Here is a 13,728-nt window from a genome sequence, read left to right as displayed (position 1 = left end):
CACAAAATAGGGGCAACAAAGAATGATGAAAATAATGAAAATGGATAAAGAGAAAAAAAAAGAAGTCTGTATTAAAGTTAAAGCACAAAATACATGGTTTGAGTTTAAACAAAAGAACAGCATTAATAGCAGGAGGAAACCAGTCAGATTTCATTTTATGTTTAGATAAGTAGCAAGTCAAACATAGTGAAGACTTACCATTGCTATACAGCTGTGCACACTGTGCTGACTGTGAACTCTGTCTCATTAGCCATGATGTCAGTGGGTTGGATGTTGCGGTCATACATTGGGTTCTCGAAGGTAGCCCGACCATTTGTGTTCTCATGGCCCACATAACCATTGAAGGGAACTTTGGGTCTTCTTCTAAAATGATGAACATTTTTCAGGACAGTTTACACTGAGAGCTGACCTGACTTTTAATTCCTTACGAAGCAGAAAAACATCGACCTGATATGGATTTTGCTGTTGTGACGTAAATGCTTTAAAGAAATTTATTAGATTAGTGCATCTGCAGATTTTCCAATATGGATTTAACATATGCCTTACTCTATTGATAATATTATCATTGAGTTAATGTATTCTGAATGCAAACACAGTGCCTTGCAAAAGTATCTATATTACGTCAACTTGCATAATTGAAAATTGAATTAAAATAATTTTTGGTTTTGGAAATTACAGATACATTTAGAACAAAAAAAAGAAGATCCCAATCTTACCTGTGTTTATAGAGATAGAGAGCAAAGCCTGCAATGATCATGGCTATAAAAGGCACTAGAATGGCAGCTGCCACTGAACTGCTGTTGGAGGCAAAGTTGTAGCCTGGGTTGTCTCTACTGGGATCCAAACTCTCTGGAGAAAAAAAAAAAAAGCACAACAATGTACCTGAACAATACTTTAATAGTACTCAATAACCAAAAGTTGGTTTAGATAATTTAGTCTTCTTCTTCTACTTCTGATGTACTAACAAGCAGTTATACATTAAAATAAATTAAAATAACTTTCAGTAGTTTAAGAGAGTTACCAGGGAACACTCCATTTATGCACAAAAAACTATGCCAGTAAAACTGATTTTTGTACTTTTTTTTTTTTTTTACATTTTTCCACGTGTGTTAATTTCATTCCCCCACTAGGGAAAGTCAAATTCCATTATCCCAACAATGACTCTTAATTACTGGCATCAAAGCCCGGCAGCTATTAACTCATATTAGATCTGTCATATAATTCTAATGTTGTGTGTCTGCAAAAGAAACAGTGGACAAGTGACAGCCCACCTGTTCACCACAGACTGCCAGAAAGCTCTAATAAAGGGCGGTGACAAACAAGAAGGAATTGAATTAGGGGGTTTTGTGGTGTTTGCCAATCATCCCCCACTGGATGAGCATGGGCACACAAACAGATGCACAAACACATTTAAGCAGAAAATTGGCACTCGCTGTTGCACCGCCACAGAGTTAAAACACAGCACAATGTGTCGTCAAATTAAGTAGAATTATTTCCAAGATGTGTAACCCACCTTCCAGACACAGATCTGGTGTTTGGGATACACACTTAAACTCATACACATGAATACCCTGGCTTCAGCCCCTACCTGTAATAATACAGGTTTGGTTGCTTAATAAGTGTGCTGCAACACGGGGTGGGAGGACACACCTGTTGCTCAAGCACATTTCTCATTACAGCAGATTCTCGCATCCACTTTCCACAGTCCATACAAATGCGTCATCTCTGCTAACACAAGGTACAATCACGCTACACCAAAAGTACTGCTTGTCTCCGCTTACACACAAAAGCACACAAGCAATCTTGTATGAACTTGAGCTTTTTTGGAATATATTTAACTAGAAGCTTTCTTTGTCTTACAGTTTTTTACTCATCAGCAATAAATGGTCTTGAAGCATTTGAATGTTAACTGCTTTGCCAATACATCTAATAACTTGATTGTTCTTATTCATGTCAGAAGTAAAGTAAAAGTAAAAAGGCTTAGGCTGCTGGAGGACATAATGACCACTTTTACTCTCTTCGCTACATTCTCACACTACTCTCCAATTTTGCATTATTTGCTATTATTTCAGCTTTTAACTTTATGTTCTCTTCCTTTTCTCTTCCTAGACGCTACACCTGGCCTGACTGTGTGTCTACCTGTGACACCTTTCTGGAGAGGGGCATCGTCCAAGCTTCTGCTGGCAACAACTTAATGCTCACCCTCTACCGATGATCCACATGGCCCAGTCTTTCAGTGTTTAACCCTGTCTCTCTCCTGGACATAGCTACTGACTGAGCTTTTACTGTAACTAATTATATGTGCTCTCTTTCAGACTCAAACTCTGAGCCAGTTTTCAAGATTAATCTGTTCTTTCTTTCTAGATGAAACGACAAAAGGAGCTACATCCACTAACATTTACCTTTCCTTCCCATAGAAAGTTCTCCTAGATCAGTGCTTCTGTGTTCTTTTTGTGTCTCTGCTCTGTTCTCTCAAACCCCCAGTCGGTCGTGGCAGATGGCCGCTCACACTGAGCCTGGTTCTGCTGGAGGTTTCTTCCTGTTAAAAGGGAGTTTTTCCTCTCCACTGTCACTACATGCATGCTCAGTATGAGGGATTGCTGCAAAGTCAACGCCAGTGACTGTCCACTGTCTCTACATGCTCATCCAGGAGGAGTGAATGCTACAAATCTCTGACTCGATGCAATCTGCTGGGTTTCCTTAGATAGAAAAACGTTTTATCCAATATGAATAAATAACTGAATCTGACTGGACTGTTCAATGGTTAGGATTAATTGGAATGTATGTACCTGACTTTGTGAAGTGCCTTGAGACAACATGTGTTGTGAATTGGCGCTATATAAATAAATTTAATTGAATTAAAAAGGGTTTATAAATCATTGACATATAAGGAGCGGGCGCCCCAACATGGAGGCTATTGTCCTGGGTTCAATTCCAGACCTTGAGATCTTTGCTCCATGTCTTTCCTCCTTCTCTCTCTGCCCATTTGGTAACTGTCAATAAAGGCCACTAGAGCCAAAAAAATCTTAAAAAGAAAGCAAACTGGTAATCTGATCTGGTAATATCTTAAAAAAAACAACCCTGAATTCTCATGAAGGAATTATATGCATAAAAAATCCTAGCCAGAGTTCTTAGCCATGCATTTCTACTTAAACTAAAATAGGTTTAAAAGACGTAGAGTTAGGAAAAAAGAATTTGCCTTTTGTGACTACAAAGAGTGAATCTCTAGCGACTGTGGCTCAGGGGGTAGCGTGCCTGTCTTGTAATCCTAAGGTTATTGGTTTAATTCCAGCTTCCCCCTGTTACATGTTGATGTGCCCTTTGGCAAGGCGTCAACAATCTTCTGTCATACTGGCTGAATATTTGACCCCATTAAAACAGATTTGTTTCGGCACAGACATTTATTTTCAGCATAATATATAAATATACAATAAACTTGAGGGAAGGGCTGTTTCAGAAGCCTAATGCATGCCTGCTTTATCTTTTTGGAACACCCGGTTAAACCATATGACGTGGAAGCAGAAAGAAAATTAGTTTTGATGTTCAGACAATTCCAGAAATTGCCAATGTTCAAGCCAGCCATGAACTGGAAAATGCTGGATCCCTATTGTCACTGTGCACTGTTTTAGATTGCCCTGGACCGAGAGGGTGCAAACCAACAAAGCAGCGCCTGCTCCAACACTGGCACCTTAAAACTCAACTGAAATTCCCAACTCCCAACATGGACCAGAGACCTTTCAGAGACATGTTCAGACAAGGCAAATATTAAAGTACTTGGTCATTATGATGGCCAATATGATGTGTTAATTGTCAAGCATGGTGGTGGTAGAATCATGCTGTGGTGTAGACAGTGGTACTGGTGCATGTGTAAGCCGGGTGGAAAACAGAAACAGAAGGGCTGCCTCCTAATTATTTAAATTCACTTAAACTCAACAATTAGATTGTTGAAATTTGATTAGAAAGTGAATTCCATTAGGACAGTTATACCTAACAGACATCCATGACAAATTTTAAATAGATAATTTGGGCTAACATTAAGCTTCGGGAACACTCCCAACCTCAACCATATCTAAAATGTATGGACTATGCTTAAAAGCAATTCGGCCAAAAAGAACGGCCATATATCCAGCCAGAACTATGCCAGAAACAAGTTAATAACAAAGAAAACAAGTGGTTGAGCATGGTTAACCACTCATGCTACTGGTTAAGTATGAATATATTAGAGCCTGTATGTTTCCACAATGTGTGGAACAGGGACAATATACAAGTAATTTAAACATGAGCATAAAATTGTTTCTGTTTAAAATGAAAAATGTAAGTATATTGTATCATCACCGTAAAAAGTTAAAATGCAAACAGTTGAAATACAATTGATGGCTCAAAATTTATAACATTCATGGGCATGGCGAGTGTTTGTAAACTTTACACAAACATTGTATAAATGGATCATATTTACTGCTGATATAGCAAAGAAATACAGAAGTACTATTCTCCTCACAAACCACTTTTGACAGGTCTCTTTAACCAGGAGGAAAGTTCACTCACCCAATCTCTGGAGACCAAATTGGCCAAAGCCTTTTCCTCTGACAAATCCCTGGTACACAAAAGAGTTGGATGAGGAGATATAGGACACCTAGTGAGAGAGGAACAGAGAAGAGACATTTTATGTGTCACATCATGGCTGTACAAAAGGGAGCATCATCAACGTGTCAGCAAATGGTGCATGCAGGAAATGAAATACCATGTCAAAAAGAGCTGAAGAGGTACTCTTACAGATGGCATTTCATGTGACGTTTTTCTGCCCAAGATCACAAATAAACACACTCCTCCACATGGCACACAATATTTTCACACAAGAGGAACACTCTAATTTAGAAAAGAAATGCTTAAAACACTCCTGTCCACATCTTGTAAAATAGCACATAAAAGCACTTGGATTCACGTGTACTGTGACCTGTTTTTTTTTTTTATTAAATCAGAAGTATGTGTATTAGCGGTGCCTGGGGTTGGGAGGGTAATATGGGAGAGAGGAGCGAGGGGGTCTGTCAAGTCCTGATTACCAAGCAATGATTTAACTGACATTTTAATTAAAGAGAAAACTCTCAGTGGGCCCTCCATCTCCCTAGAGTGACAAGGTTAGTGTGGATGCATGCTTGTGCATGGCATACTATGAAGATGTGTGTTTAAGTGTGTAAGATACAGCATCTTTACAGAGACAAAGGAAGGTGTTGTAATGAAATTGACTTTAGGCTTGCACTTACATGTCCATCCAGGGCCCAGTTGTCTATTTTGAACTTGTTCACAAAGATCTCTACAGGACCTCTGATCTGGTGGACTTGCAGTAGCAGCTGGGCTTCCTCCCTCTTATATGTTCCTACATGGAAAAATGGTTTACAGGTGGACAAGATGGTTTAGGAACAAATTATTTTCTTTAAAAAAAATAATAATAATATATCAATAGTCAGATATGAAGTAGAAAAAAATATTTGAATAACACCAATGGCTGTTTTATGTTAAACGAATAGGTAAATTTAAAGGAATTTTTTAAAATGGAGATTATGGGTGTATTCACACCAAGAAAGTCCTTTGGTCTGCCTGTTTGGTCCAGACCAAAAGCGGACTTTATTTTTTTTCATTCGGTGCGGTTTGCTTTCACATTGTACTTTTTGCAAGTGAACTATTACTTGTAAACAAAGCCACGTGGGTGACGATCATTGTTCCCATTGGGCAGAAATGACGGGTCGGGACAGAGCAGATACCCGGAAATTTAGGAAAACAGCTGTAGACATGCTGCGTGCAGCACCTCTGTTCTGCATATTTGTGTCGTTATTACAGCTTCAATATTATTATGAGAGTCAAGAGCAGCTCATTCAACACAGACTTTGAGACGTAACATTTAGAATTTTGGATTCCCGTCGGAGAATGCGTGCTGAACGCCGACGTTCTCTACGTGCCTTGTCCCACAACAAGCTAGTAGCATTGCACAGCTTATCAGGTATGATTACCTTACAACACACACCTTTGCTATAGGCTACGGTGGCTTTTTATGTCCAAAGAGACGTACGCTTTTTGTAGTTGGTTCGGATCGGGGCTGGTTTGTATTCAGACCATAAGCGAACCGCACCAAACTCTGTTTGGAAGCGGACCGAGACCCACTTTTTGAGGTGGTTGTTAGGTCCGGACCAGGGTTCGCTTGTGTATTCACACCTGCACAAAAGGTCCGGACCAAGGGGGGAAACAAACTCTGGTCCGGTTAAAGCAGACCAAAAGTGGCAAGTGTGAATACACCCTATATCTTTGTAAAAGGGCTTATTAATACATAGTCTAATGTAATGCTTTTTTATATGATATAAAAACGCATTCTACATCTACTTCCATTCCTCTGCCTGCTCAGATGCTTTTCTCCTGAGCTCCCTGCTTGCTTGCATTCTTTTACTCCCAACTTTTCATCTCTTAGCCAAAATTACAGAAATATTGGACTAAAACTAATTCTTACCAGTGACTCCCAAGGATTATTATTATTATTATTATTTTTTTCCTAAAGGATTTTGATGTTTTTATAATCAAACTCGAAAGAAGGACACATTGACACCAGCTAATCAGCACAAAATGCCTCTCTTCACCACAGAAGATTTCGACAAACTTCTACAGAAATTGGCTGTTTTGGAGATGAAAATTCATCAACTAGAAGTGAATGTGGAAGTGAATATGGAGTACAGCGATGATTCAACTCTGCCTGTGATCCCAAACAGTGACAGCCAGCTCAACAACTCAACCCGCAAACAGAACACTGAGAATAAACCTACTGGCAGACCACCCCGGCATGTTTTAAGTGCATGCCCAAAAAATCAAGGTGGACGACTTACTGGAAGATCTCACCAATTACATAAATTAGAATGGGCAGAATTACAGACAAATGCCCCCGTTTCCCCTGGAAAGAGAAGATTTTGACAGCGAGCTGCTGTCACAACAACTGATAGGAGTGCGACAGCTGGAAATAATAGAATTCCCCTCCAAAACAGATTTGCCCCACTACAGAATGAAAACCAGGAAAATGGTCTATCTTCTGAGAACAATAAAAGGTTTGAGAACAACCTTCATTCTAAACAGTCTAAATTGCCAGAGAAAAAGCACCCCACCGGACCAAGAACCCTAATAGTGGGCAACACAGCTTTGGATGGGATTAAAAACTTTTGCAACAAGAAAAACACAGAAGTTATGATTGGTACCAGTAAAATGATGTCCGACATCTCAAAGAAAATTCTTGCAATCACAGAAAAGCGCCCGTCTCTAGAAAACCTTATTATACACTTTGGAGCCATGGATGACGTGGCTAAGAAAAAATCAGAAGGATTGAAGGAGGTTTTCACTCATCTGCTGAATATTGTAGGAGGTCTCAATATCAAGGTGCTTCTTAGCGGACCCTATGCACCGATTTTATGTGGAGATGAGGCTTTTTCGAGACTTCTGATGATTAATAAGTGGTTGAAAAAAAGATGAGCAACTACATCTGTCAACTTCATCGACAACTGCAATATTTTTTGGGAAAAAAGACAACTCTTCAAGCAAGATGGTTTCTGTTTGAGCAAGCAGGGAGCCAGACGTCTCACATCTAATCTCTTCTATTCAGTAAACAATCCGCCAGCAGCTTCGACGTTCAGCAGAGAACATGGAGTATCAACAACAATGATAACGCTGCCTCCAACAGCTCCAGCAGAAACAATCAGCCAGTTGGCTGAGAAAGAGAGGTCATCACAAAAGGTCTCGTCGTCGTCTTCCGCTTTATCCGGGACCGGGTTGCGGGTGCAGCAGACTCAGCAGAGACGCCCAGACGTCCCTCTCCCCAGACACCTCCTCCAGCTCCTCCGGGGGGAGCCCAAGGCGTTCCCAGGCCAGCCGAGAGACATAGTCCCTCCAGCGTGTCCTGGGCCGTCCCCTGGGCCTCCTCCCGTTGGGACGTGCCTGGAACACCTCCCGAGGAAGGCGTCCAGGAGGCATCCGGTATAGATGCCCGAGCCACCTCAACTGGCTCCTCTCGATGTGGAGGAGTAGCGGCTCTACTCCGAGCCTCTGCCGGATGGCCGAGCTCCTCACCCTATCTCTAAGGGAGTGCCCGGCCACCCTACGGAGGAAGCTCATTTCCACCGCTTGTATCCGGGATCTCGTTCTTTCGGTCATGACCCAAAGTTCATGGCCATAGGTGAGGGTAGGAACGTAGACCGACCGGTAAATTGAGAGCTTCGCTTTTCGGCTCAGCTCTCTCTTCACCACAACAGACCGGCACAGCGCCCCCATTACTTTGGCAGCCGCACCGATCCATCTGTCGATCTCCCGCTCCATTCTTCCCTCACTCGTGAACAAGACCCCGAGATACTTAAACTCCTCCACTTGAGGCAGGAACTCCCCTCCAACCTGAAGAGGATAAGCCACCCTTTTCCGGTCGAGAACCATGGCCTCGGACTTGTAGGAGCTGATCTTCATCCCAGCCGCTTCACACTCGGCTGCGAATCGCCCCAGTGCATGCTGTAGGTCTTGGCTAGAGGGAGCCAGCAGGACCACGTCATCTGCAAAAAGAAGAGACGAAATCCTCTGGTCCCCAAACCAGACCCCCTCCGGCCCTTGGCTGCGCCTAGAAATCCTGTCCATAAAAGTTATGAACAGGACCGGTGGGAAAGGGCAGCCCTGCCGGAGTCCAACATGCACTAGGAACAGGTCAGACTTATTGCCGGCAATGCGAGCCAAACGCCTGCTCCGCTTGTACAGAGATCGGATGGCCCTTAGTAAAGGGCCCCAGATTCCATACTCCTGGAGCACCCCCCACAGGGCATCACGAGGGACACAGTTGAATGCTTTCTCCAGGTCCACAAAACACATGTGGACCGGTTGGGCAAACTCCCATGAACCCTTGAGTACCCTGTAGAGGGTATAGAGCTGGTCCAGTGTTCCACAGCCGGGACAAAAACTACACTGCTTCTCCTGAAGCCGGTGTTCGACTATCAGCCGGACTCTCCTCTCCAATATCCTGGCGTAGGCCTTACCAGGGAGGCTGAGGAGTGTGATCCCCCTGTAGTTGGAACACACCCCCCAGTCACCCTTCTTATGTAGGGGGACCATCACCACAGTCTGCCAATCCAAAGGCACTGTCCCCTTCCGCCACGCAATGTTGAAGAGGCGTGTCAACCATGACAGCCCCACAACATCCAAAGACTTGAGGTACTCAGGGCGGATCTCATCCAACCCCGAAGCCCTGCCACCGCGGAGCTTTTTAACCACCTCGGTCACTTCAGCCTGGGTGATGAAAGAGTCCAACCCTGAGTCCCCAGCCTCTGTTTCCACCAGAGAATGCGTGATGGCAGGATTGAGGAGATCCTCGAAGTACTCCTTCCATCACCCGATAATGTCCCCAGTCGAGGTCAGCAGCTCTCCACTGTAAACAGTGTTGGCGAAGCACTGCTTCCTCTCCTGAGGCGCCAGACGGTTTGCCAGAATCGCTTCGGGGCCAACCGGTAGTCCTTCTCCATGGCCTCACTGAACTCCTCCCAGGTCCGAGTTTTTGCCTCTGCCACCGCTCGGGCCGTGGCACGCTTGGCCCCACGGTACCCGTCAACCGCCTCAGGAGTCCCACAAGCCAACCACGGCCAATAGGACTCCTTCTTCAGCTTGACCAGGTCCCTTACTGCCGGTGTCCACCACCGAGTTCGGGGATTGCCACCGCGACAGGCACCGCAGACCTTACGGCCGCAGCTACGGGCAGCAGCATCGACAATAGATGCGGAGAACAAGGTCCACTTGGACTCTATGTCTCCGACATCCCTCGGAATCTGGTCAAAGCTCTCCCGGAGATGAGAGTTGAATACATCCCTGGCCAAGGGGTCCGCCAGACGTTCCCAGCAGACCCTCACTATGCGCTTGGGCCTGCCAAGTCTGTCCGGCTTTCTCCTCCCCCAGCGGATCCAACTCACCACCAGGTGGTGATCAGTGGACAGCTCAGCCCCTCTCTTCACCCGAGTGTCCAAAACATGTGGCCGAAGGTCTGATGATACAACAACAAAGTCGATCATTGACCTCCTGCCTAGGGTATCCTGGTGCCAAGTGCACTGATGGACACCCTTATGTTTGAACATGGTGTTCATTATGGACAATCTGTGACTAGCACAGAAGTCCAATAACAAAGCACCACTCGGATTCAGATCGGGGAGGCCATTCCTCCCGATCACGCCTCTCCGGGTGTCACTGTAATTTCCAACGTGGGCGTTGAAGTCCCCAAGCAGAATAATGGAGTCCCCAGGAGGGGCACTATCCAGCACCCCCAACAGGGACGCCGAGAAGGCCGGGTACTTGGCACTACCACTCGGCCCGTAGTCAGAGACCTCTCCCCAACCCAAAGGCGCAGGGATGCGACCCTCTCATCCCCTGGTCACAAAAGGTCTCCCTGCCGAAATACACAGGAGAAGTGGACACCCCCGTTATACCCCCCTCCCCCCAAACCCAGACCCAGACCAACCCCCCCATTAAACCCCCCCGTTATACCCTCCTCCCCCCAAACCCAGACCGACCCCCCCGTTAAACCCCCCTCAGCCCAGACCCCGACCGCACAGAACTCTCCAATCTCCCCACTGAGCCTCCTTTTTGCTTTACTGGATTCTGATAACATGAAAGGAGCTCTTAAGATTGGGACCCAAATGGCTCTGACATCTTTTCCATTTAACACCCCCGTGGCCGTGGCCCTGCTACTAAACCAACATCTTCCAAATGCCGCAGAGCCCCACCACCTCCTAATCTATCTCCTCCTAATCAGGACCTTCAAATCACTTCTCTGTGATACAGTCTGGGCCCCAGTGGTAACTCTATCAGAAATGAGCATGTCCAGGAAAAACTTGGGACCCTAATAGGAGATAGTTGTAAGACTTCTGTGCTTATATGTGACAGAAAGAACAAAGCTAAACGGATAAGAGATAGTAATAAACAATCAAAAAAAGATATAAATTGTCAGGTACAATGACACACAGAGTTAATATCAGCAACTAAGTCATATAAACTGGCTTTATTGAACATTAGATCTCTGTCAGGAAAATCATTTTTAATCAATGACTTCATTGCTGACCACGATCTTGATGTTATGTTTGTAACAGAAACATGGTTACACGAAGCTCCCATTCTGATAGGGTCGACGCCTCCGAACTACAATTTTCTTTGTGAGAACAGACAGCAAAGAAAAGGTGGAGGGGTGGCCACTTTGTTTAAATATTTATTAGAGTGTAAAAAAGTATTTCTGGCAAATTTGACTCTTTTGAATATTTGGCTCTTCAAGTAAAGACCTCGGTCCGAACCATGATCTTGAATATTTACAGGCCTCCTAAGTCCAAAACAAACCTTTTCAGTGCTTTAATGAGCTTTTATCTGTGATATGTGTTGATTATGACTGTTTAATTATTGTGGGAGACTTCAACATTCACATGGACAATCCTGAAGACAGAAGTGCAATAGATCTGTGACACTCTTAGATATTTTGCTATGACTCAACATGTTAAACAGGGACATATTTTGGACTTGATCATCACTAAGGGTCTAAACATTTCCAAGGTGTCTGTAACTGATGTTGCCTTATCTGACCACTTTTCTGTTATTTTTGGCTCAGTTTGCCAAAGAGACATTATAAGAAAATGCATCTTTAAGGACGGTGCTGCTGAACCCTTTAACCAGATTTACTCTTCTATCTCCACTTTGCCCTATAACATTGTAGATGAGCTGGTAGATAACTTTCATTCTAAAATCTCGTACATCAATGATTCAATTGCTCCAATTAAAGTGAAAGTCGTTTCTGGGAAGAAAATGCCTCCGTGGAGAAGGGCTCCACCAGTCAGAAGTGAAAAAAAGGAGTGTCGAAAAGCTGAACGCAGGTGGCGAAAGACTGGACTCCAGGTTCACTATATTATCTATAAAGAGAGACTATACAGATATACCCTACAACTGAAAAATGTCAGGAAATCTTTCTTTTCTGAGATCATCAGCAAAAACATTAACAATGCGCGTGTATTATTTGCCACGTGAACAGCAGCGCATGTTCATGTGTTACAGATCAGCTGTTCGCCAGCGCGCAGCAGATCTGATCAGCCTGACTGGAGCAGAGGAGAGGTTTGTCCGAGCTACCGCACCCTGTTGGCGGTCAGACGTCTCGGAGTTCCTCCGGTCCTTGGTCCCAAGAAGCGATCACACACTATGTGTGTCGATGAGCATTCTTATCCTATTCTAACAAAAAGGAAACATTAGAACTTATGCTTTATATCATTATGGTATAAATAGCAAAAACAGCTATGAGTCATATAAATAAAGGTTATCCCTAATAGGTTGATATGGCATAGTTTAGGGCACAATGGTCCAGCAAAATATCAGCGCCCCAGAAACTGTCGCCTCTTGCGTACTTGATGTCGCGCTCGCCCTGCATGTGTGCAAGGCGGTAATTAAAAACTAAACATTCAAAAAATAAGAAATGCCTTGTCTCTACATATATATATATATATATATATATATATATATATGTATATATAAATAACGGTGGTTCACTTCGCGGGCTAAGGTGAACCACCGGCCCACTAAGCCAACAGTCCACCGGGGATTTCCCTGGTTTCCCCGTATGCCAGTTTGCCCCTGGTTGTGAGTCACTTCACTAAATGAACACCAAACACGTTTTAATCAAAAATGCACCAGAAACCGAAACCCGAGTCCAGTCCATGTGAAAACAAGTCCAAGCTTAATTATGCAAGGATGTTCGGAAAATACCGGCTCGTTTTGCATCTGGTTTCATTCCTGCCGCTTAGTGTGGCGGTTCTTTTGCTTTATGTTGAGAGCATGGGAAATCTCCAACACGGACTTAAAATGCTGTGCAAATCTGTCAAGTTCATATTTTCTCCTCTGAGATGCACGTCGTGTATTCACGTAAGCTGCTTCTAGATAATTCCAGTTTCCACGGTCCCTGAATGCAACAGCTGGAAATGTGTTGTTCAGCCACTGTGTTGAGCATTCAGTCATGATTCCGCACCCTAGTGATCTGAGGCCCCGCCCACCACGCCAAAACAGGGCCAGAAGGTTGAAGCCAAAAAAAAAATCTGCAAGCTTGAAAAAAAAAACTTGAATCTGAAAAGTAGTTTTGAACTTTTTTCTTTTTTTCCAGTTTCACATCTGTTTTTTTTGTGCAGGTTCAAAATAATTTTGCAGGTTCAGTTTTTTTTCTTTTGAACAAACTTTTATTTTTAAGGTTTAAATGTTTTTCTTTTGAACAAACTTTTATTTTTCAGGTAAAATTTTTTTTTTTTTTGAACAAACATTTCATTTTCAGGTTAAATTTTTTTTCATTTGAACAAACTTTATGTCCCCAATTTAGCTCCATAACCTTGTTCCTTATTGTAGATATTTTGGTTATACAGACTCCTTAAATCAACAATGTGGAATTGAAACCAATACAAGTAAAATAGATTAAAGAATTCAAAACAGGTTTTTTGGGAGAATAAAAAATATTTTTGAGATGTAATAAAAGTAAAAGCAGTATTGTCAATCACTGGAAATGCTTCTTTAGTGTAAAAACTTTACACAATTTTTGAAATTTTTTACTATAGACTGAAGCCATTGAAATATTGTTTTCTACACTGTAATATGAACTGACGGCACCCAATGACAAGGAATCAAGTGTCCTGGGTGTTAATGTTGCACATTTGTCTCTTTGGGATCACA

At 43.2% G+C, this 13,728-nt stretch overlaps 1 protein-coding gene across 1 annotated transcript in view; it reads right to left on the bottom strand.

Moving 5' to 3' along the window:
• csmd2 (CUB and Sushi multiple domains 2) overlaps positions 1-13,728 on the bottom strand; it is a 358,433-nt gene that overhangs the window by 6,677 nt on the left and 338,028 nt on the right. Inside the window, exons 68-71 of the mRNA XM_047382994.1 lie at positions 5,262-5,374; positions 4,546-4,633; positions 717-849; positions 199-363 (exon numbers count right to left, since the gene is read on the bottom strand). Coding sequence (XP_047238950.1) covers positions 204-363; positions 717-849; positions 4,546-4,633; positions 5,262-5,374 — 494 coding nt within the window. The 3' untranslated portion in view covers positions 199-203. The remainder of the gene's footprint in view (positions 1-198; positions 364-716; positions 850-4,545; positions 4,634-5,261; positions 5,375-13,728) is intronic.

This window comes from Girardinichthys multiradiatus, chromosome 13 (assembly GCF_021462225.1).
Source record: "Girardinichthys multiradiatus isolate DD_20200921_A chromosome 13, DD_fGirMul_XY1, whole genome shotgun sequence".
NCBI lineage: Eukaryota > Metazoa > Chordata > Actinopteri > Cyprinodontiformes > Goodeidae > Girardinichthys > Girardinichthys multiradiatus.
The sequence above is the reverse complement of the archived record's forward strand: the minus strand, read 5'-3'. Positions and strand labels throughout refer to the sequence as shown.